This window comes from Macrotis lagotis, chromosome 8, assembly GCF_037893015.1.
Source record: "Macrotis lagotis isolate mMagLag1 chromosome 8, bilby.v1.9.chrom.fasta, whole genome shotgun sequence".
Lineage (NCBI taxonomy): Eukaryota > Metazoa > Chordata > Mammalia > Peramelemorphia > Peramelidae > Macrotis > Macrotis lagotis.
This window is the reverse complement of record NC_133665.1, coordinates 177,403,210-177,427,429: the sequence shown is the minus strand read 5'-3', so window position 1 is coordinate 177,427,429 and position 24,220 is coordinate 177,403,210. Positions and strand designations below refer to the sequence as shown.

General features: G+C 39.4%; 2 protein-coding genes across 5 annotated transcripts in view; one reads left to right on the top strand and one right to left on the bottom strand.

Moving 5' to 3' along the window:
• APPL1 (adaptor protein, phosphotyrosine interacting with PH domain and leucine zipper 1) overlaps positions 1 to 11,027 on the top strand; it is a 53,512-nt gene extending 42,485 nt beyond the window's left edge. The window contains exon 22 of the mRNA XM_074198909.1: positions 862 to 11,027. Coding sequence (XP_074055010.1) covers positions 862 to 1,011 — 150 coding nt within the window. The 3' untranslated portion in view covers positions 1,012 to 11,027. The remainder of the gene's footprint in view (positions 1 to 861) is intronic.
• On the bottom strand, positions 6,932 to 24,014 carry ASB14 (ankyrin repeat and SOCS box containing 14). 4 transcript variants are annotated; one of them, XM_074198910.1, is made up of 11 exons: positions 23,955 to 24,014; positions 23,806 to 23,854; positions 22,388 to 22,587; positions 21,381 to 21,433; positions 20,570 to 20,704; positions 20,327 to 20,485; positions 18,413 to 18,658; positions 14,913 to 15,084; positions 10,484 to 11,027; positions 9,177 to 9,330; positions 6,932 to 8,463 (listed from the first exon to the last, which is right to left on the bottom strand). In XM_074198910.1, exons 3-11 carry the CDS (start codon positions 22,507 to 22,509, stop codon positions 8,285 to 8,287), a joined length of 1,764 nt encoding a protein of 587 aa, XP_074055011.1. In that variant the 5' UTR covers positions 22,510 to 22,587; positions 23,806 to 23,854; positions 23,955 to 24,014; the 3' UTR covers positions 6,932 to 8,284. The 4 variants fall into 4 exon arrangements, with proteins under 4 accessions (XP_074055011.1, XP_074055012.1, XP_074055013.1 ...); XM_074198911.1 differs by having other exon boundaries at positions 23,806 to 23,851; XM_074198912.1 differs by lacking the exons at positions 20,327 to 20,485; positions 20,570 to 20,704; positions 22,388 to 22,587; positions 23,806 to 23,854; positions 23,955 to 24,014 and having other exon boundaries at positions 21,336 to 21,426.
• Between the last annotated feature and the right edge of the window lie 206 nt (positions 24,015 to 24,220).

Sequence of the window (24,220 nt, the reverse complement as noted above, 5' to 3'; positions counted from 1 at the left end):
GATATTTTCAAAGTCCTGCTGTGACTTGAACCACTTTATTGCTTCATCCTTGCTTTCCAAAATATACTCTAAATTTATTGAGTGACTCGATAAGAGATAAGCCTTATGTTTTCATAACCATGCTGTTACTTATGTGCTCATATGTGACATCTTAAGAGAGAAGAGTGCGCCAGCATTTGGTGTGTTTCTGAATGGTTTTTAGAATGGTTTTTTGAGCCAGCAGCATCATGAATTGGGACAAGTCTTAGGGTTTTAAGGATGCATTTGATCTTTTTAATTGTCTGAGGATCAGAAAGAGCTAAGGGGCCGTACTTTTCTTTTGACCAGTCTGGCAATCCACAAGCTGGCTGCCAGGCCTGTGCTTAACATTAGAGCCAGGATTTTAACAATTAAAATGGAAGTATTATTGGGGCAGCCAGGTGGCGTAGTGGATAAAGCACCGGCCCTGGAGTCAGGAGTACCTGGGTTCAAATCCGGTCTCAGACACTTAATAATTACCTAGATGTGTGGCCTTGGGCAAGCCTCTTAACCCCGTTTGCCTTACAAAAAAACCTTAAGTAAGTTTTTTTTTTAGATTGGCAAAAAAAAAAATCTTACTTAAGGTTTTTTTGTAAGGCAAACGGGGTTAAGTGGCTTGCCCAAGGCCACACAGCTAGGTAATTATTAAGTGTCTGAGACCGGATTTGAACCCAGGTACTCCTGACTCCAGGGCCGGTGCTTTATCCACTGCGCCACCTAGCTGCCCCCTTAAGTAAGATTTTCAGGTAACCTGTCAGTTTAGCAATTTATTGTTAGAGCCTGTGGTTTTCCATCTGATTACAGAAGGTTGTGAGAGTCACTGTGTTTTCTTATTTCTGTTAGGATTTAGAAGAGCAAAGTCGATTAATAGCTGCTTCCAGTAGACCAAACCAGACAAGTGGAGAAGGACAATTTGTCGTCCTTAGTAGTAGCCAGTCTGAAGAGAGTGATTTGGGAGAAGATGGAAAAAAGAAGAAGGAGTCAGAAGCATGAGATTCTCCATTTTGTTGGTGTCTTTTTTTCCTACCTTCAGAATCTGAGATTTCTGAGGTGAAACAGCACAAGTTAACCTTAAGAGACATCAAGGTGGATACTTCAGATTTTTTTCTAGAAGACTGAACTTGCCAACCAAGTTTTACATTGATTTTTTTTTCTCTTAAAATCAACTTACAATTACTGTAATAACATTAATACCTAATTCCACGTTTTAAAAAAACATCTGTCAATTAACTGAAGTAGGTTGCTGCAACATTATCTATTGAATTGAGACTTTTTTCTCAATTTCATACTTTTTATCTTGGCTTTGCAACTGGGTACAACTAAAAGGAATTATTTATCCTTGGGCTTCAAGCTGTACATGGGGATGTTATTTCTGTCTGCTGGAACAAGCTTTATACTGAATGAACAGGTTCAAATCCATTTGCATTTTATTGCAAAGAATCACTGATCCTTGTGAAACCAATATTACAACAGTGAATGTGCAATACACCTTGGAACAGTCCTGGGACCCAGGTTTTATGTGTATGGTTGTAGAGGTTTCAGGGAGGTACCATTTAATCTCAGAATTATTACATCATTGCATGACTTCATGGGATGTAATTACAACTTGGTGTATATGGAAATAGAAACAAAGGTTTCTCCATGTCAAGATGAACCTAGCTTGTTGGCATGTGAGCATCATATTCTCATTCTCAGGGTGGGACTTGAAATACAGCCACAAAGTTGGAGTGGTTCAAGTTAGAAGATTTGGGGAATTGGGAAAGGACATCTTTTTCTTCAAATACATTTTAGATATTGGATTTGGATAGGGTAAAATAGCCTTTGTATCTATTTTACTCTGTGTTGAATTCTATTTTTTATATCATATGAAATCATAATTTTCATTACAGTTGAGAGATGTTGCAACAAAAGTTCTTCAGCAATTATGTTTACTGATGAAGCAGAAATCCCTGAAATATTTGGGGATTTGTACTCACTTGGAATACTTTCATTTGACATTCTCCAAGTCTTCACAGCTCAGTAAACCCTCATCTTCTTGCTGTGTGTGATAATGAATTATCTATAATGGCAAACAACTAATTTATAAGAATGTCATATTTGCACTAATTATTGTAAATAATTCTATTCCACATGCATAGGATTCAAAAACATCTTGTAAAGTCTGGTATGGTCTAGAAAAATGGAAAAAGGAAACTGATTTTGGCTCTCTGCCATGGTTATAAATAATAGCAATTTTCTACATGTCAGATGTTTATTTTTTGCAATTATTAATGTTTCTGACAAATAGCGCTTCTCTTAAATTTAAGAATCTCACTCAGCAAATTAAATGTACTAAGAAATTTAGTCCATTTGTGAATTTGGTCAAAAGTTAAATTTCCAATAACAATCTGAAATTTCACAAGGGAAAACTCTAATCTTTAAAATGCAGCTTTTCCAGAATTAAACTAGAGGGGTTCAGTTTTGTCTTTCACTCAGTGTATAGGTTACTGCTTTCTCTGATCACTAGAACACATAATATCAGATCTTTATAGGCCTTTCTTTTCTCTGTCCATGTGCCAAGTGGAAATTTTATCTTATTTAATGCTTATTGTCAACTTATGTTACCAAGATATTTAGTTTAAAAAAAAAATCTAAAGCTGGTTCATATGGTTGAATTTATTTGAGGATATGATATGGCTTACTATTTATATAAAAAAGTGGTATAAATATCAACTTGAACTAATTCTTCACTTCAAAAGTTGTTCAAATCTTGCTCTTAAGTCATTATTGATAAATAGTGCGTATTCTGCTTAAATCCTTTTTTTACATCATAGATTGTTTCCATTTATTCTTATTTCAGGTGCAGTCTCTCTATAACCTTTAGGGAAATTCTTTAAAAACAAGAAACAAGGGAAGATTTCAGCAAGAAGGGAAAGTTTGTGTAAGCTGATAAAAATGAGTGGTAAAATAATACTTTTTTTAACTTAATACAGTATCCCTTTGAATTGGGAAGAGTAAAATGAGGAAGGTAGATGCTTTTCCTGTTTTTCTTGAATCCCTACAATATGGTCTCACTTTTCTTCTGAAGTATTGTCAATTTTATGATATCAAACCCATATCTTAAATGTAAATTTAAAAAAAACTATAAAGCTGAATAAAAATTATTTTTTAATTAGTTGCTATCCTGGATGATTGCAGCCCTTGCTATACTGAAGATAACTGAGAGGTGAAAATATATATTTGTTTCTGATCATTGTAAAAGGACTTTATCTCAATCAAATTTCTTCTGTTTGACTAGTTCATTTCTTCTGGCCTAAATGACTAATATCCTGCTAACTGGGCTTTTTGTCTCCTTTCAATCTCTTCCTCATTCATTTATTCATACTGTGTTCCCAGAAGTCTCCTTAATGCACTGAGCTGATCATTTCACTTTTATGTCCTCAAACCTCCCTATTGCCAGAATCCTGAATCAAATGCAGACTTCTGGTCTTGCTATTCAAGGTCCTTTATTATGTGGTTCCAGCATACTTTTTCAGCCTTTATCATATACTACTCCCTTCTTATATAGTCTACATTCTAACCAAATTAGATTATTCTCTGTTAATCTCACCATATCAATTCCCATCCACTGCCCCCAACTGATCTCTATACTGAAGACCTTCTGTTTGAAGACCAAACTCTAGCTTCACCTTCATGACTTATTTCCTCTGGTCTCTCTGTTCCTGTTGCTTCTGCCCCTTGACCTGAACCCTTCCCTCAGGGTCATCAAATTCTCTCTGTCATTGATGTGTCTTAGTTGACAAGGGAGGGCTTTAGGATCTCAGTCTTTCTACCCCCAGCAATATAGATGCCTTGTATGGAGTTGGTGCTTAAGAGATTTATGTAATTGAATCCTGGTGATAATAAGATTAGGATTTAAGGTATTTTCTCTAGATTAATGTTTGTAATGATTAAAAATGCAAGCAAGAACGATCCACATCCTAAAGAAATATGGAAAACGTTAAGCAGAAAATTTCTAAGACCCTAGAACCCTCTTCATATTAACACCTACTCTTATACCAAAAGTTAAAAAAAAGTTGGAAGCTAAATATAAATTTTCCTTTTTATTATTGTCAAATACTAAAATTGGATACAGCAGCATCTTTAAAATAGTGCCTGAAGTCAGTGTTGTGCCATACTAAAACAGCTCTACTCCAATGGATTTTTATAACAGAAACATAAAATTTCATTAATTTTTAAAAGGCTTTTTTTGACCTACGTTAAAAAGGTAAAGAGAAAAGGGAATAGATGGCTAATTAAAAAATGAGAATATATGAGAATTCTCTTTTAACAAAGAAATTAACAGTTCTAAAAATGTTGGGAGTTCAAATATAGTAGAAATTTTTCTTTTAAATTCTAAACATCTGAAGCATCCATTGGATTACTTTGATTCATGTTCATGTCATTGATTTTGTTTTTGTTCTTGTTTCATTTAATAGCTCAGGCTCAGCTGTGCTTCCTTTAGATAGCCAAAAGAACTCTGTTATGGTAAGCATTTAAAATTCCAATTTTAAGAAATGGTTGGGGTTGCTAGGTAGCATAGTGGATAAAGCACCGGCCCTGGAGTCAGGAGTACCTGGGTTCAAATCCAGTCTCAGACACTTAATAATTACCTAGCTGTGTGGCCTTGGGCAAGCCACTTAATCCCATTTGGCTTACAAAAACCTTAAAAAAAAAATGGTGGCTCATCTTTCATTGTTGTGATTTAAATACTTGATTATTAAGAAGCACCTGTGGAGGAGCAGCTAGGTGGCGCAGTGGATAGAGCACTGGCCCTGGAGTCATGAGTACCTGGGTTCAAATCCGGCCTCAGACATTTAATAATTATCTAGCTGTGTGGCCTTGGGCAAGCCACTTAACCCCCCCCCCCCAAAAAAAAGCACCTGTGGGGAAATCAGAGTTTTATTACATTTTTAAGCAGTTACTTGTGATTAAGATAATTTGCTATGTATATGAAGAGCTAACATGAGAACAAGTCCATGTACAAAAATGTTCAGGTGATTTTGTAATGTGACATGGGCAAAGTTTTGTAATGGTAGATTCTTTTATTGCTAATTTTCATCAGTTTTCAATAATTAAAAAATCATAGGGACGGCTAGGTGGCACAGTGGGTAAAGCACCGGCCCTGGAGTCAGGAGTACCTGGGTTCAAATCCAGTATCGGACACTTAATAATTACCTAGCTGTGTGGCCTTGGGCAAGCCACTTAACCCCGTTTGCCTTGCAAAAAAAAACTTAAAAAAATCATGGAAAATTTCCCTTTAAAAATTGGGATTGTTTATAAGATAATGGTGACCTTGAGATTTTTTTAATATTGTAAAAATAGATATAAAATATTGCTGACAGGACTAAGGTAATACACCATTTGAATTAGGTCACTTGAATTTGAATTTATCGTTTGAATTTTAATTATTTTAAAAAATATATGTTTATATAATAATTTGGGGTTTGAAATTGGTTAATAGAATTTAAATATTTGGGGGCGGCTAGTTGGCACAGTGGATAGAGCACAGGCCTTGGAGTCAGGAGTACCTGGGTTCAAATCCGACCTCAGACACTTAATAATTTCCTAGCTGTGTGGCCTTGGGCAAGCCACTTAACCCCACTGCCTTGAAAAATCTTTAAAAAAAAAAAAGAATTTAAATATTTGTATTGGAGCTAAGTGCTTTCAAATGACATACATTGTTAAAGATTTGAGCTTTTTTGTTCTGTTAACAACACATTATTCCAAGTATTGCTTTTTCAGGAATGTGATCCATTCAATAAGAAGATGTCCTTATTAGAGAAAAGTGACATCTTTCAATAATTAGATTTGACATTTACATTTACCACCATTTTGTTCTTGCTATAACCAAGCACTTTCTAAAGAATAGCCATACTTTAAAGCAGTAGGTCAAATACAAAGAGAAACCCATCTCTGCCAACCACACATTGACATTATCTATGTTGCATTGTATTTTTATATGAAAACATTTCCTAATTACATTTTGATCTGTTTCCAGCAGCATCCTGGCTTGCTCTATTCTAAAGGATCAGGTAAATGTTTACACCAGCATAGAATTTCCATGTGCTATATTTGTCATTTCTTTTGGTAAATGACATCTCATTCTTCTTAAAGGGTTAGGGTTGATTTGTGTGGGATAGTCCTCTATTTTCTAAGGTTTGTAAACTTTTGGAAGGGTCAGGGAACAAAGGGAATAGTTTTTACTGATGTAATTTAACTAATATAGATTGTGTTTAGGTGTATCTATGTAGTGTATATATATATATGCGTATATATCTGACCCTATAACTTAAGAAAACTTAATGCCCATTATTCCTCTGAATGTTTTTGTAAAAGACTATCACTAAATTAAGCATGTGCTCTCAAAAACATTCTTTGTACATGAGGCAGTGTACACCATATGAGCACAGGGTTCTAGAGGGCAATCATTTACTAAATTGCCATTAAAATATAAATTTGGAAAGGAATTGGTTCTCTAACATTTTACCTTTATATCAGAATATTGATGTTTTGTCTGAATACTAGCCTAACCAGAAGAGGATACTGTTGGGATGCGTGTAAAATGATGAATAACCTAAATTTCTCCTTATAGAAGTTGATATTTTAAGATACGCATTAATAATATACATTATTTAGGTAATTTAATTAAATGCTTTAATTGTCTCTCTCAATAAATGACCAGTTATCTGAACATCTCTGTATGCCCAGCCGTGAATAGTATCTGTCCAAGTAGTGTCATTAGAAATTTAACAATGGTGGTGCAGTGCATTCAGGAAGACCTGAGTTCGAATCTGGCCTCAGACACTTGATACTTACTAGCTGTGTGATGTTGGGCAAGTCACTTGCCCCACCAATCCTTCCTCCCTCCTCCCACCCCCACCCCAGAAAAAAAAAGGAATTTGACAATGTTACCACGTTTTATTAAAATTCATTTGTATTTAAAACACAGCTTACTTTCTATATTAGCATCTTGTATAAAGGACATTTACATTAAAACTTCAATTAACTTGAAAACCTTAACAAAATCCCTCCTTATTAAAGAAAGCTAATGACTAGAAAGTTTTTGATTTGGTTTTTAAGGGAAGTATACATTCTAACTAACCCCAGAGAATCAAATTCTTGCCTCATTTAAACAATGTCAGATTTACAAAGCACTTTCCCCAGATGAGGACATTGATCACCAGCCTTTTGCCTTCCTGACAGCTCTGCCTTCTTTCCCTGAGCCCTCAGTGCAATGACATTGCCACTCATGTCTGCTGGCAGCCCAATGGCTCCTATTTGGATCCCTGGCACCTAGGGAGAGCATGCAATAGGCATTTGATAAATGCTTGTCTATAATCATGCATGAATCTGGGGTTTGAATTGAAAACGAATGTAAATGGCCAGAAGTGGAAATGTCAGAGTGAAGCGGACTTTAGGGATCATCTCATTCCCTTTTTTTAACAGTTAAGAAAATGGAGGACTAGGAAGTGACTCGTCCACAGCTTTTTAGACACAAGTCACCTAACTTCATCCTGTCACATTCTTCATCTGCCAACACTATACAGTAAGAACTTGCTAAAAATAAGTCACAAGGTCAGTCATTAAAGAATTCCAACTGGGGGCAGCTAGGTGGTACACTGACCCTGAGTTCAAATCCAGCCTCAGACAATAATTGCCTAGCTGTGTGACCTTGGGCAAGTCACTTAACCCCATTGCCCCTTAAATAAATTTAAGAAACAAACAAACAAAAAAAAGAATTCCATCTTGAGAAGACCTTCTTTACTAAAAACCAAAAAATGGATGGATAGTTTTGGAAAGATTTCCACTGAGTTGAAAATGGTAATGTTTCCATTCCTAAAACTTTGTGTCTACCATAAATTCAGTGTGGAGATGATCAGAATAGAGTGCAGGGTTTATGGTCCAGAAAACATGGATTCAAGTCTACTCTGTAATCCCATGTGTGACACTGGGCAAGTCTCAACTTCCATGTGATTCTGACAGCTCCCTGGGACCTACTGACTAGATTGACTTTGGTCAGTTATTGGAGAGAATTTACATATGAACTCCTCAGACTGAAAAATATCACTCATCATAAGTGTATTTTGTATATCTACTATCAGCTATACATGGAAATAGGGTTGGACGAGGGAAGGAGGGCTAATGTCCACATCCTAGATAGAACCAGAAGAGAAAATAAATAGTATCCCCTTTTTTTTTAAGGAACCTAGCTCCAAAACTGAAGTTTTCTTCTCTGAAGTATTTGTTACCAGGTCCCTGTTAAACATCCTTGTCCATAAAGGTCATACTCTCTGTAAAGTACGTATTCTTTCAGTCGGTTAGGTAATGGAAGAAATGACATGAAGACAGGGCAACGTAGACGTAAACGTCCCATGCATTTCCGAATCTTTAGACGACAAAGATGTTTTAGGGAACGAGGGTTTGCTAAAATGAAGAAAGAAAAACAGTAAATTGTCCCCAAAGAAATATTTGCTTTATCTTTGGATGAACTTAGGGTTCAATTGACAAAAACCTAAGAATGTAAAAGTTACTGAGCTTTTCTTCTTTTAAACTGACTTCTAAATGAATATCATTTAGCAGTGGAGAATGATGCTTTTCACTTCTCATTTCTGTCCACCTTGGTCAAAACTTGGTCAAATAAAGTAGCCTGTCATGTGAGAACCAAAAGCAGTTAATGGTTTTAACCATAGTTCTTAAGGACTTCACAGTAAAGGCCTGACCTCATTACATGCTAAGACCCAAAAATCACCAAGAAAATGAGAAGGCAAGATGACCCTGTGACTCAAGAATTTAAATTTGGAAAGACTATTAGTATCAGTTTCTACAGTCTCTTCATGTTCTACCCCTATTGAATCACTGCAACTATTTGTTACACATCTCCCAGACTATTTTTTAAAGGTGGACAATTGCTGTAACCCCCTAACTGAACCTTAATGTATGTAGGAAAAGGTAGAAATACTATTCATAAGGCATCCTGATGTTACTTTGGGTTCTGAGAAAAGGGGTACTAGTTAAAAAAAGCAAGGTTTGTCTTTTTGTCTACACATCAAATTTTCAACTGAAGAAACAAGTGGTTCTTAATGTAAAAAAAAAAAAGGTGCCAACAATACTCTTGATGGACCAGCCCTAGTACTTACTCAGTACTGAATTGATTTCTGACCACGATGCCTGTTGTTGGAGTACTGTTCTTAGCTTGGAGCAGATCTGAACTCTGTCAACATAGTCAAGCATCACCTGAATGACCTTACCCGAGAGGTGTTGCAGCCAAGGCAGAGTGATCACCTCACAGAACTGAGGAAGAGAATAACACTGAGTTGGTGATCAGTGCTGTTCTACAGGAGAGACCACAAGGTGCCTCCATATCAACATCTATAAAATGAATTATGGTAGATAGTCAGTGGATTCCCTGTCAGTGGAATAATAGAAAATATTTGATGAGCATTTACAGCACAGGCCATCTCTGTCCTAAAATGTCATCTTCAAACAGAAACATCTAAGAGGACCTCACCATTCACAGGAAATCCAAGTTGTACTTTGCTGGATGCTTTCATGACAATGGTGTATACCTCTGATAAGCACATCTCCTGGTTTGTAAATTGCCTGACTTTTTTAATCAGCGATTTCAGATGAGATTTTCTCTAAAGATAAATTAAGCCATTTTGATGTATGGATGAAGCCACCATTTTGGAAGAGAACCATTAAGGTATTTTTTTTTCTACCAAATTATTAGGAGAACTCTCTTTTTACCTAGAGTGGATTGGCTGATAGTAATATAAGTGAGAATTGATCTCTCATCATCTTGCCCGTGCAAGACTGTCCTGGCTACACCATGGGGGAGGAGGAAGTGACCCTATACAATTCATTAAAGACTATCATAGAGCCCAAAGAGCTCAGGAACATACATTGTCCCAGCCCATGAGATAATGTACACCAACATCCAATACAGTCTTTAAGGATAAAATAAAATGACTTTAATTATCCAGTTCTGTCATTTTTATACTCTGAATGTTACCATCTCCATCTCCACTTTGGACTTAAAAGTTGGGGCCTGAAGGGCCTATCTTTTTACTTGCCTCCAAATCTATGTCTTAAGGTCCTTGAGCATGAGAATTAGTTCTGGCTCAAGCCAGAACCAGTTTCACATATGAGTATATAAATAAATTGCTACTAAATAACATGCAAATGTGTATGTGGCACTTTATATACATGTGGAGGTTTTAAAGACCTGTAAAACAGGAGTGGTCGTCACAGGCAGAACATCCATTTGAGTCATAATTCTGCCCTGTAAGACAGCTTTTCAGTGACTCAGAGGCCTTGATGGAGGTGTTTGCACTGTTTCTTCAATAAGGCCTATCTGTGGGGATCATTTGTTTCCAATTATATGTGAAGATCTGTACATACACAAATCCACAAAAAAGTAACATCATTCATCCCAAGTCCTTACCAGTGTATCTCGGATAACCGTTGAGGTCCAGCCTTCAAAGGTGTAGCGGGAATGAACTTTATCTCCATGGGGACAGTCAAAACACCTTTCTGTGTCGTACCCATAGTTCAGCAGCAGCCTTAACATGATCTCATCTTTGAACGTGTACTGCAAAGCTGATGGGAAATGCAAAGGATTCACTCGACAGATGTAGTTCACATTGGCTCCATGGCGGAGCAGCAGACTTACCAGCTCGTAGTTTCCCATTCTCAGGGCTATCTGGAGGCAGTTGACCGGGTCTTGATTGGGCAGCGCCCCAGCATTCAAAAGCAGCTTAACTGAGGAGACATCACCATTTGATACAGCAAAATACAGGACTGACTTTCTTTGATCATCATAGTGTTTGCGAATTTTCTGGTCGAGCATGAAGTTAGCATCAAACCCGACTTGAAGAAGGAACTCAAGGCATTGTGAGTGTGCTCCAGCTGCTGCACAATGAAGGGGGCTGATCCCACTTCTTTTAATGGCAACAGAATCAGTTACAGGGACCAAAATTTTTAATGCTCTGGAAACAAAAAGAAAAATTCCCAATCATATTCCAAAATACTATCAAGCTTCAATCCATGGCATATATGCTAGGGTAAAGTTCATGAGGACAGCAAGGTGGTAGAGCTCCAGGCCTAGAGTCAGGAAGATCTGAATTCAAATGTGACCTCAGATACTGACTAGCAGTGTGACCTTGGACAAGTCACTTCACCTTGTTTCCTCAGTTTCCTCATCTGTAAAATGAACTGGAGAAGGAAATGGCAAACCACTCCAGGATCTTTGCTAAGAAAACCCCAAATGGGGTCATGAAGAATTGGATGCAGCTGAAACAAATGAACAACAAAAATATGGTCCATTACCATCAGACAGCTGTTTAATCTTCCAATTCCCTTCCAGAGACAAGAACTCTGTGCTGACAAGTTTCAGTGTTGCTGCTCCAGATGAATGAGTTCACGGCATCTTTTCCTTGACTCAGGTCTTAAACTTTTTCTATGTGGTACCTAATATTCAGGGACAGTAAAACCTATTCCACCAGAGCTAGAGTGACCTCTTGGCTACTAAATCCAATGTTAGCCTGTAGTTTTGTGATTACGGAGAGGAATTGTCTTCTACCTAACACAATACTTTTACTGTCCCATTCCATTCACTGGGTCCAACTTCTTCCACCTGTGATGAGTTAGCCAAGCCTAATTCTTCCTTAGTGGTTCAATCTCTTGTTCAAGGGGATATGAAGGACTGGTACAGGGTTCCTCAATTTGAGGCCCTGGCTCCTTTAGATTTACAAATCACCTTTAGCTTTGATTGACTATGTGTCATTCATGCCTTGACTCACTTTCTGGATTTCTCTTCTCACCATTCACCTTCCCACCCTTGACAAAACCCCATCCCTGAGAACCCCACTCTCTTAATGACTGCCTTGCCCAGACCACTATTTCAAAAATGGCCCGGCAGGCTTCATCTACTTGGACTCATGAGGACATCTTTAATGCTTTGTATTTTTATCTGAAGAGTTTAATCTAGTGTTTAGCATGTGCATAGAACTCAATATATAATGGTTTAACTAAGCTCAGGCATTGGGTCCTCTGAGACACAAGACTGGTAGGAGAGTCTTATCTGCTGACTTCTTAGTTGGTGAGACTAGACCCCTACTCCTGGCTAGTCTATCAAACTTGGTATTTGTCAGAATAAGGATCAGTTGGTTTTGGTTCATATCGCAAATATCATTTTTTGGAACTTCAAAGGGAGCCCACTTCAAGGCCAAGAACACCAATTTGCAGATGGCTCTCATGATCAATGAATCCTTTATTGAAAATAAATGAGGGACGGCTAGGTGGCGTAGTGGATAAAGCACCGGCCTTGGAGTCAGGAGTACCTGGGTTCAAATCCGACCTCAGACACTTAATAATGACCTAGCTGTGTGGCCTTGGGCAAGCCACTTAACCCCATTTGCCTTGCAAAAATCTAAAAAAAACAAAAACAAACAAAAAAAAAAAAAGAAAATAAATGAGACTCCAGTCACTGGCTCATCTTAGAAGGCTTAGGGGTATCAGAAAACATCCAGGTACCCAAAAGGCTAATTTTAATCTATTTAAATCATGACTCATGCACATAGATGGCAGATAATCTAATCCTTCAGGATGTTTTAACTCAGAAGGGAGTCAGTGCATCAAGTCTGAAAGATTTCTTCTGTTGGGAATGCTGTTTGAATTTCCCTTTTTGCTTTTAATATCTCCCAGTGATCCTTCAGGGAAATAATCATTAAAAGACTTTTCAACAAAGGCATAGATTTTGTAAATCTTGATAATCACCAAATCATGGAAATATGTTCAGTTCATAATATTTCTTTGGATATAACCAGGTAACAAACATTTCTGCCTTTGGGAGCTCAGTATTCTCTCCCCACTGACTTACTATATGACCCACATATTTGATTGATGCATAAACAAAATGGTTATGTTGACTACCACCTTTAAGTAAGGGAACAGCATTTATTAAGAACATGCTATATACTAGTCATTCTTTAAAAGTTATTTCCTCATTTGATCCTCATAACAACCTGCGAAAGAGGTGTTATTCCATTTTATGTATAAGGAAACACAAACCAGTTAAGTAATGATACCAGGATCATATAGCTAATGTTTGATGCTGGGTTTGAATCCAGTCTTCCTAACTCAAGGTCCAACATTTTACCTATGACACCACCTAACTACTAGCCAACTGTAGTTACTTTTGAAGTACAGATGCAATCACATTAGGTCCACTTCAATTCAACATTTGTTAAGGGCCTATTATGTGCCAGGCACCAGAAATGAAAACAAAAACAAAAATATTCTTGCCCTTCAGGAGCATATATTATATTGGGAAAAACAGCATGAACCCAGAAAAGTGAAAAACAAAGAATGTGTCCCAAAAGTGGGTACAATTGTTTTTTGCTGGCCTCTTCCAACATTTTCCCATCCACAATGAAGCCATATCACCCACTATTTTGTCCACAAATTGCTGAAAACTATCAGAGCCCCCAGTAATAATCTGGGACGTGCTTAAATTGGGTCAGTCCCATCATATTCTCTTAGAAAGGGTATGCCCCTCTGGTTCTACTTACCATCCCTGTGATTTTCCCAACTGGCTGTCCATCATTCCTTATATGATGGTCTCCCCCATTTTCATGTCAGTTCCTTGGGGACAATGACTATCTTCACCTCAATGTGAAACACAATCCTAGGTACATAGGAAGCACTGGTATTTTCTTTTCATTTGTAGCAGCCCCTGTGGGGTCACCACAAAAGGCAATCACTACTTCTATGGGAATCCTATCAGGGTGAGGGTTTTCTGGCATGTTCACAAACCCCAATCTGGTATGCTTCCCATCACTCTAATCAGAAAGCCTGAGTTAATTTGCTTTTAGAAAGGAGTTTTAGAAAATGGTAGAGTTGGTACAAAGCATTCTCCTCCAAAGTCTAGAAAACACTTTCCCACAAGAAGATGCAGAGACAAGGCGAAAGTAAACTCCCACTTCCATCATGGGTGGCCTTAGGTACCACAGTTCTGTATTGTTAACAGTCTTTACTCCCTTTGTGGAATTCTTATAAAGATTCCCTGAGATGTAACTCTGTCCTAGGCATCCACATTCTCAACTGTTCACTTCCCTCATCTCCCTCTATCGAATCAGATGCTCAATCTTGTCAATTCTACCTCCTTAGCATCTTATCTTTCTCAGGGATTCTGCCCAGGCCTACAAATGTAATTCAGTCACTACCAGCTGAGGTAAATTTTTACAGAGTTCAAAAATAGACTAGCGTAATGTATAAACGATGATGGTTATGCTGAATTTTAATAAGCATAGCATTGTTTTTTTAAAAATAACTCATTACCCTTTTGGATAATATACTTTTGAAGTTATTGAAACATAATTGCAGGGCAGCTAGGCGGCTCAGTGGATAAAGCACCGGCCTTGGAGTCAGGAGCACCTGGGTTCAAATCTGGTCTCAGACACTTAATAATTACCTAGCTGTGTGGCCTTGCACAAGCCACTTAACCCCATTTGCCTTGCAAAAAAAAAAAAAAACCTATAAGAAACATAATTGCACCCAGACTTTTGGGACACCCTATTCTTTGTTTTCACTTTTCTGGTGTTGTTCTGCAACTGTCAAACAGCTTAGAGACCCTGGCTCCCAACATGCTCTTTCCCAATATAATATATACTCCTGAAGAGCAAGAATATTTTTGTTTTTGTTTTCATTTCTGGTGCCTGGCACATGACAGGCTTTTAACAAATGTTGGTTGAATTAAACTGGACCTAATGTGATTGAATCAAATCAATTTGAATTGAATTAATGAACTGGAAACCATCACTGCAAAGCATACTCATTGAATTTTAAATGATACTAATACTATTTGGACTTACAATAAATGGCCTCGATCAGCAGCTACATGAATAGGCAAGTGGCCTGAACTCTTGGGTACATTGGCATCCGCTCCATATTCCAAAAGGAGAGTAAGGGAGTCCGGATTTCCTCCAGCAGCCGCCTCAAGCAAAATGGATGAAGCATCTGAAGCCTGTGAGAGAGCATTGGCTCCTGGGAAGGAAGACAAAGTTTATTTGGAGCTTTTTGATGCAGAACCCCAAGAGGTTTTTTGCAGCTTTCCCCCTCCTCAACTATTTATCCTCATTAAAACTGAACATCTATCATGGAAAGGCACTATGAATTTTAGGAGTACATTTTTTTATTTTAAGTTTCAAATTTTCTCTTTCCTCCTGCCCCTCAATTACCCATTGAGGGGACAAGCAACATAGCATGCATTCTGCTTGTGAAGTCACGCCACCTGATTTTCCATATTAGTCATGGCATAAGACAAATAAATGAACAGAAAATAAATAGAATGCAAGAAACATAAAACTACTTTAAAAATATACTTCAAATTGCTTTCAGAGTTCATCAATTCTCTCTCTAGCATTTTTCAGTATGGGTCCTTTGCAATTGCCTTGGATCATTATGTTGATCAGAGTTAAATCTTTTCCAGTTGATTGTCCTTAAAATATTGCTATTACTGTGTATAATGTTCCCTGTTTTGCTCGTTACAGGTTTTTCTGAAGCCATTTTTTTTTTAGGTTTTTGCAAGGCAAATGGAGTTAAGTGGCTTGCCCAAGGCCACACAGCTAGGTAATTAGAAAGTATCTGAGGCTGGATTTGAACCCAGATACTCCTGACTCCAGGGCCAGTGCTCTATCCACTGTGCCACCTAACCACCCTTGAAGCCATTTCTTATAGGACAATAGTATTCCATCACAATCTTACATTACAACTTGCTCAGCCATTCCCCAATTGATGAGCATCCCCACGATTTCCAATTCTTTGTCACCACAAAAGAACGGCTATGACTTTTTTGTACTAATAGGTCCTTTTCCTTTTTTCTTTAATCTCTTTGGAACACAGACCCAGTAAGAGTATTGCTTGTTGCCTTCAGACTTATAGGCCTTTGGGCATAGTTCCAAATTGTTCTGCAGAATGGAGTTGAATCAGTTCCCAATTTCAGCAAGAGTGTGTTATTGCCCCAATTTTCCCATATCCTCTCCAGCATTTGTCATTCTCTATAATATTAGCCAATCTGTTAGATGTGATATAATACCTTAGAGTTATTTTAATTGTCATTTCTTCTAATCAGTAGTGATTTAGAACACTTTCATTGACTGCTAGCTTTGATTTCTTCTGAAAATTGGGTGCTCTAATTTTTATAAATTTGGTTCTGTATCCCATATTTATCACAGAAATTTGCTATAACATTTTATTCCCAGTTTCCTGCTTTCCTTTCAATTTGGAATGCATTGATTTTGAAATTCTGGGACTGCAAAGGCGATTCTCTCAGCTTACATTCTAGTTGGGAGAAAAGGCAGCACCATGGACAAGGACTGAGTGCCAAAAGAATGGCTGCAAGGGAGGGGAGCTGAGTACGGGAGAGTGGATCAGGAAGGCTTAGAAGGCTTGTTCCACTTGAGTGGCAGAAATGAGTGGAAAGGTGAAAGAGGTCTATTTGGGCTGAGAGAAGGAGGAACTCCCCAGCAATGAGAGGCAGCTGTGGAGGAAACGGGCTCCTTGCTCTTAGGAGAGGTCTTCAAGTCAAGGGTCACCACTTTCTTGTCGAGTAGGTTGTAGAGGGGATTCTAGATCTGGTATGGGTTGGACTAGTCTCTGAGGTTATGGGTTTATAGCTTTTAGGCTAGAATGGTCCTTGCTTCCCTGAGAAGAGGAGGAACCTGAGGCCCAGAGAGAATCGGTGACCTGTCCAAAATAGAAAAGGAATGGTATTTGACCCCAGCCTCAGACTCCATACCAAGCCATCTTTTCATTGTGCTGGGATGGGGCACATTAGGGGCAGGGGAAGCGTCCTAGAATATGCCAGAAACAATCATTTTTTAAGGGCCTACTGGATGCCAGACACTTCACAGTGCTAAGCACTTTACAAATACCTCAGCTGAACAGCACGGCTCTAGGACTGAGGAGAACCTAGGGTATAACCCCATTTTCTCCACCACTAAGTCCTGATTGTTTTGGGGAGCAGGAAAGGGCTAGAAGGGCCATCTTGCCCAGGGGGCGCTTAACTTGAGATCCATCTACTTGTTTTAGAAAAACTTGTTGACTTGAGTTTGCTATCACTGTAATGGTGTGTAGGTGACTTTGTGCATTTACAAGAAAGGGCCCAATGGGGCAGTTCCCCAAGAAAACTTAAGGACTCTTGAGCTAATCCAATCCTATCATTTTCTATAGAAGGAACCAGAGATAAGGTGATTTGGTCAGGAGCAGAACAGAGTTATTAGCCTAAATTCCCGGATTAAATCCAATGCTCCCTTTGTCATATTCTCCTTGAGCCAAGCCAAGTGTCCCATATCTGTGAGGTTTAATTTGTAATGAATTAGGCCTCAGCTCCTTCATTCATGAGATAATGAAACTGGCAAGTGATACTGTAAAAAAGACCTCTGGATTGGGAGTCAAAATATCTTCGTTCAAACCCCACCTCTCCCACCATATGACCTTGATTCATTTAGCCTCAACACTTAAGCTTCAGTTTCCTCATCTGTAAAACCAGGGGGTTGGTCTTGATGACCTCTAAGCTCTTTTAGATCTAAAGCCAGTAATTCATTTGCATGAGAGGGGCCTTACAAATAAGGTCCCTTCTAGATCTCAAATTCTGTTACTCCATTCTTAAAAGGGCGAATGGGGTGTTGAATAAGGAGAAAGGATGGAGGAAGTCATGCTAAGCTGAGACATGAGTAAGTACAGGGCAATCTGGAGACAACCCTAAGCAAAAAAGAATGCCCAGGCTTTAACCTCGGTGAAACAAGAGGATTTTCTTTTATTCCAGCATTCCCACGATGATATGTCACCTACTTTATGCACACACAGAATTCTCTTCCTTTCTTTTTTTTGAAGTATCTTTCCTCAGGTATGTGCTAATTGTAGGATCATGGATAAGGCGCAGTTGGTCCATGTTTAAATGGGCCTGTTAATCGAGCAATGGCTAGTTATGGAACACCTAATAGAATCTGCTAGTTTTCTAAGCCGCGAGAATGCAAACAAAAAAAGGAAACAATCCCTGTCCTCAAGAAGCTTATTCTTCTCATCCTTGAGGTAGGAACCAGGAAGACACACTGGTGGGGTCACTGTGCCCAGTTTCTTCATCTGTAAAATGAGGACCATGAGACTTAAATGTTCCTTCTAGCTTCCTTCCAGCTCTAAAATGATAATGACTGGAGGTAGGTCCAAGTTGCACTTCTCAGAGCTCCTAATTAGGTCACCCTGGCTGGGAAAACCATTTTATTTCAACTGGCCTCAGGCAACTCTCTATCAAGTCATAGGTTGAGTTATGCCTTGGTGGAGGGAGTCACCACACCCCAAATTGCTTACTTACCCTTTTGTAGTAAGAGTTGCATAACTTCTGTGTGCCCACCTTGGGCAGCAAGAGCTAGTGGTGTGAATCCATAGGTGCTCTGTGGGTCGGGCTCAGCCCCTGAATGCAGCAGGAGGTTCACCAGGTCCTTCCTGCCCAGCCGGGCAGCCTCGTGCAACGCAGTCCTCTTGTTGGCACACCACAAATTGACTTTGGCTCCAAAGGTGATCAGCATGGAAGCCATGTCATAGGAATGGTGTTTGACAGCTAGGAGAGCAGAGGAGAAAGTTATCCTTCCCAAACAGAAGTCAAAGCCTAGGAGAACAAACCTTAGCCCCATTTCTGGTCATTCAGTGGCTTGCTTTGTTTGGAAGATCAAATACAGAACCAAGTCACTCACAGGTTACTGGCGTGATAGCTAGACCATTGGGCCTACAGGCGGGCAGACCCAAGTTCAAATGTGATTTGACACTACTAGTTGTGACCCTGGGTAAATCACTTAGCCTCTATTTGCCTCTGTTTCCTCTCCTGTAAAAATAGGAATAATTCACAAGGAGAGAATCAAAGGAGATAATGTTTACAAAAAGCTTTTAGCCCATCATTGTGGTGCATCTTAGGCCTTTGCCAGATACTTACTCCCTCCCCTCCCAAACACACTCAAATCTTCTGATGTGTGGCGACAACAGCTCCTGAGAACTAAACCAGTGGAGTATAAGCTATCTGAAAGGTCCTTCTGAACTGGTAGGACATCAATTATAGTCCAGGTGTTGAATGGTTTATCCCACCCAAGGATCAGCTAAACTAAATTTGGAGATGCTCCTCTCTAGAAGGTGGTTAGCCAAGTTCAAAATCTTTAACTAAGTTAGGGCCATCAGAGCTTTGGCAAAGGACAGAAAATTTTACTGGCACTGACAATACCATTTAGGGATTCCTTATCTCCTCTTTCCTCCTTTGTTCATCACCAACTCCTAGTAGCTTCACCCCAAAGTTTGTTCCACCCTTCTGCCCTGCAGCTTGGAAATTTAGAAGGCAAAGAATATACTGCCCTTCCTCCCCTGCCCAGGCCTGCCTTCTCTTGCCATTGTAGATTTGGCTGCATACTGGGGCATTCCCCTTATGGAGTGGCCCATGATCCCCTTCCTCTCCTGATAGCCACACCCCAGGGAAGTCTCCCACCCTCCGCCTTCCACCATATGTATATAATTCACAGCTTTCTCCAGCACTGTCAGGAAACAGAATCAACCCCAGTGAGCATCTTGATGCTTTCAAAGATTCAGAGTATTTATTAAATAATATGACATACTAGTTTTCTAATAGAACAGAGGACAGAGACTTCATTTTTGTCTCTATACCTCCACCTATTGTAATGGTACTAAATGCCTGCTAATTAATAGGAGACACAAAATGTGGTGTTAGGAATATGATGGGAGTGGGGAGTGAAGACAATGTCAGGGAGAGCATAGAAGGCCAGTCAAGTCACCAAGCATTTATTGAGAACCTGCTATGTGCTATGCTAAGTTCTGAGGATATGTCCCTGCCCTCAAGGAGTTCACAATCTAATTGAAAAGATTAAAACTAGGTAGATATAATATAAAAGGCAGGTAAATGTCAGAGGAGAGGCATGAGCAGCAGGGGAAGCACTTTCAAGGAGAGAGAGTCCTACAGGAGATAGACAAAGAGACAGGGACCAGTGTGACAGAAGGAAGGGCAAAGAAGGAAAGCCTAGTCCTGAGGGTCTGACCCAGTATCTATGTGATGGTGCTCGAGAAGCCAATAGGAGCTTGTTTCTATTCCTCAAAACTTCTCTTGTATAATCTGTCAAAAATCCTTCACCAATACCAGCAATTTTCACTCCACTTGCCTATCCATCACTCCATCAACATGGAATCTGAGTTAGGTCACCACTGATCTAAGGAAGGAAGGTTTTTCATTTACCCATAAGTAAAGGAGAATGACCCTCTTCATTCTGAATATTGGGGTCACAGTCATTGACAAGAAGAAAGTTGGCATTTTCCACGAGACATCTGTCTACTGCCAAGAAGAGTGGCGTCTCCCCTTTCTGAGTAGTTTGCTCCCAAAGTCTGGGTTGTGAACCTGAAAGATCCCATTGGACAAAAGAGTTAAGCAACACAGGGGCTTCCTAGGACAGGGAAGGAGAGACCAAGAGAACCAGCTAACCTTTCAGTGTGAGTTCCAAGATGTGTTTGTTTAATTGGACTGCTGCATGATGCAAAGGGAGCCAGCCTGTCTGATCCGTCTCTTCAAATGCTGAAGAGTGCTCCGACAGCTTTGATAGGGCATCTTCCTCACCTGTAGAGGACAAGCTCACCTTTGGCATGTGGGGGCCATGATTCATGCTCCCTTCCCTGAACAGACTTAGCGCAGAAACCTTTCTGCCCATCTACCTGGACCATCTCTTTCCATCTTACTGGAGCAAACTCCTTGGACTGCATTTTGTTTGACTAAGAATCCTGTATACAATACTTTGTAGATAGCAAGTAGATAATAAATGCTGGGTGAATGGATTTGTTGAATAGACTGTTCACTGAGTTGGCCAATTGCCTTCCAACCACAAGGTATATGTGGTGAAAAAATGGAGTTTGGATGTCGGTAGCCTTGGTAGGTCCAACACACGGTGGAAAAGTATGTTGTAATGACTTGGGTTCAGAGATCTTCTGCCTTTCTTTGTACCTCCTTAAGCCTGGGCTTAATAAAGGCTTATTACCTGACTGAACCTACTACATGACAACCTCTCAGAGCCCCGAGTTTCTTCATCTCAAAACAAAAGGACTGGAAGTGGTCAACTCTAAGGTGCCTTAAGCTCTAGGAACAGCCCATGTTTGCAGGATGCTTTGGGGGTATTCCATGTGTCTGTATGTCCTCACCATCTTGCTTAGGGAAGTAGCAAAGGAAAAGAAAGTTCCTTAAATTATTATAACCATACCTTACCACAGACCCTCGAGAGTAGAATGAGGAGGGTACTTAACTGCCTTGATTGCTTCAATTATCTTCTTATATTCCAGACTCAAAAAACAATGGAGGCTACAAGGAAATTAAAAAAAAGACAGAAATTGCCATTCCAGTGATGGAGAAGGAAGGGAGGTGAAAACATCTATCAAGAAAAGAAATGAAAAGATTAGGGATCTAGGGATCTAGGATTAAGCAGCTCCTAGGCACTAACACACTAAGGCATGAAGCAAACCAAAAACTAAAATAGAAACTAAAATACACTCGCTCATGTACCATGACCATTTACATCTATGGTGTCAATGGTTTTAAACGAATAACGAATGGAAAATATAAATAAAAAGTTACCAAACGGGTGGTGCGGTGGGGTTGGGGAAGAATGGGAAGATATGTGAGATCCAAAGGTCTGTCTTAGCACAGACAGATACTGACTGTGAGACCCTGGGCAGGTCATTTAACCTCTGCTTTGTTAAACCATCAAGGATGAGGACAGGTCCTGTGCTTTCACTAGTTCAAGAAACTCCACCAATACTGGGTATTATCTTAACTGCAATTTATCATCTTAGAACAGGAGTTCTTAACCTGGAGTCCATCACTTTTTTAAAAACCTTGAACTCTTATTTCAATAGGATTGGTTTCTTTTGTAATCACAGAGTGATTACGGTGCACATAGTAGGTGCTTACTAATTGACTAATCCGATGTATTAAATGCATTTTGAAACATGATTCTGAGAAGGGCTCCTTCCATTTTACTTAACTTCCAAAAGGCTCCAGGACATAAAATAAAAGATGAAGAAACTCTGTCTTTAGAGGGTTTCCTTGAGTATGAGACACTGCATGATTTTCCTAAGGCCCTAAAGCTAATGTGACAGAGAAGAAATCTGTCCCCTGGCCTTCCTGGCTTCAAGGCTAACTGTCTGCATTATGCCAAGCGACCTCTCATAAGTCATAGTACTATGCAAATATGAGCTATCCCAAGTATCATCATAAGGAACACATTCAATGTGTCTCCATTGAGGATGCCAATACCTCGCATTCCCCTCTGCTTGTGGTATGGTCTCCGGCTTGTAAAGATCCTGTAGACTCTGCTGAATGACAAACTGGGTGGCAACGTCATCATCCCAGTCTTCATCGGCGAGGTAGGTAGTCATGTGATGTTGTATATAGCTTTAAACTGCAATCTTTAAATTGTTTCTCCTTTTTTCTCAGTTGTGAACTCCAAATTACAGCTGCATTTGAGAAAATGGCCACAGGGGAAGACCTGATTACTGAAGAAAATGCTGGGGGAAAAGTCTATATAGTATATATATATTTTTAAATTTTTTTAAACTTCTAAATGGGATTCTGAGTCTATTATATATTGTTTTCTGAATTAGTTATTTCCTACTTTTAAAGCACCTCTTCAGCAGAGAATCAGGGGCCCTTTATTGATCCTTAAATGAAGAGGAACATTTAGAGAAACCTATCAGAGTTGGAAAAAGATCTCAAAGGCCATATAGTCTCCCAAGAGTCCCCAGACTGGTGGTCCTTCCTCTGCTTCTTCTTGGAAGACCTTCAGTGACAAATAGCCTCCTGACACACTCCTTCCACTTTGGGACAACTCTGATCATCAATCTGACTATGTTTGAATCTTTATTACATCAATAAATATATATCCCATGCACTGACCCAGTTACGAAAGTTATAATTCCTTTCTACTAGGAACACTAGGAAATCCTTCTGCCTGTAGAACTAGGATTGGACTTTCAAGTTTAGTCTCTTAAAAATTCAGAATAGCTGGGGGCGGCTAGGTGGCACAGTGGATAGAGCACCAGCCCTGGAGTCAGGAGGACCTGAGTTTAAATCCGACCTCAGACAATAATGACCTAGCTGTGTAGTCTTGGGCAAGCCACTTAACCCCATTGCCTTGCAAAAACCTAAAAAATAAAAATTCAGAATATCTAACAATGTGAATTTTTTTGACATGACCTGGGCCGGGCGCCTTATTTACACTTCCAGTTCTTATATCATGATATAAATAAAAGAAAATTCAGTAACACATTGTCGTAATTTTACTCCAGCCTGAGACTGCATTGGGCATAGATGTTCCCTCCACCAATCCACACTCATCTGTGCCTGAGGGCCCCCCAGAGTTAACTTGTCCAATGCCACCCATTAGTATATGTCAGTGTCAAGGGTTGAACCCTCTTCTATCCTCTCTAGTAGTCAATCTCTTGAAAAGGGGGTAAGGAAGGAAGGGATATGTACTTGTTAGTAAGACACGGAAAGCATTTCACCCCAATAACGAAGACCAATGAGCGTATTTCTCTCTCTTGGTAGCAGCTTCTCCCAGGATGTATTTCCTATGCCCAGCACATCGAGAAAAATTTTATATTCCATTAGCAAGTATCACTTTAAAAACCCAGCAGAAGCAACCAGCATGCATGAGAATATAAAGTAAGTCTCACCTGCTCAGATCTGAAGCATTACTGGAAACCTGTAATCGTTGAAACTCTACTTTAAAAAAAAACAACTCGTTACAAACTCAGGCTTGTCTTTTTACCTTTTCTTGCATCTGTTAAAATAGAACTGAAGTTGGAAATTTTAAGAGCGTTACCAGCCTGAAGATGTTCATTGCCATCCAAGCGATCTTCCCTCTCCTACAAAGCCGTGAATAGCCGTACTATTAATACCTAATCATAAGACAGCCTGGCATAGACATGCTTTTCATATGTGGGCTGGCTATGTTTGGAAACATGAGCTTGATAGTGGAGCAGCAAAAGACAAATGGAAAGGATTTAACGTCTTGGCCTTTCCCGGCTGAGGGGAAGTAAGAATGGGAGAGGAATGACCTCTCTACCCCTCTATGACCCTCCTTTCACT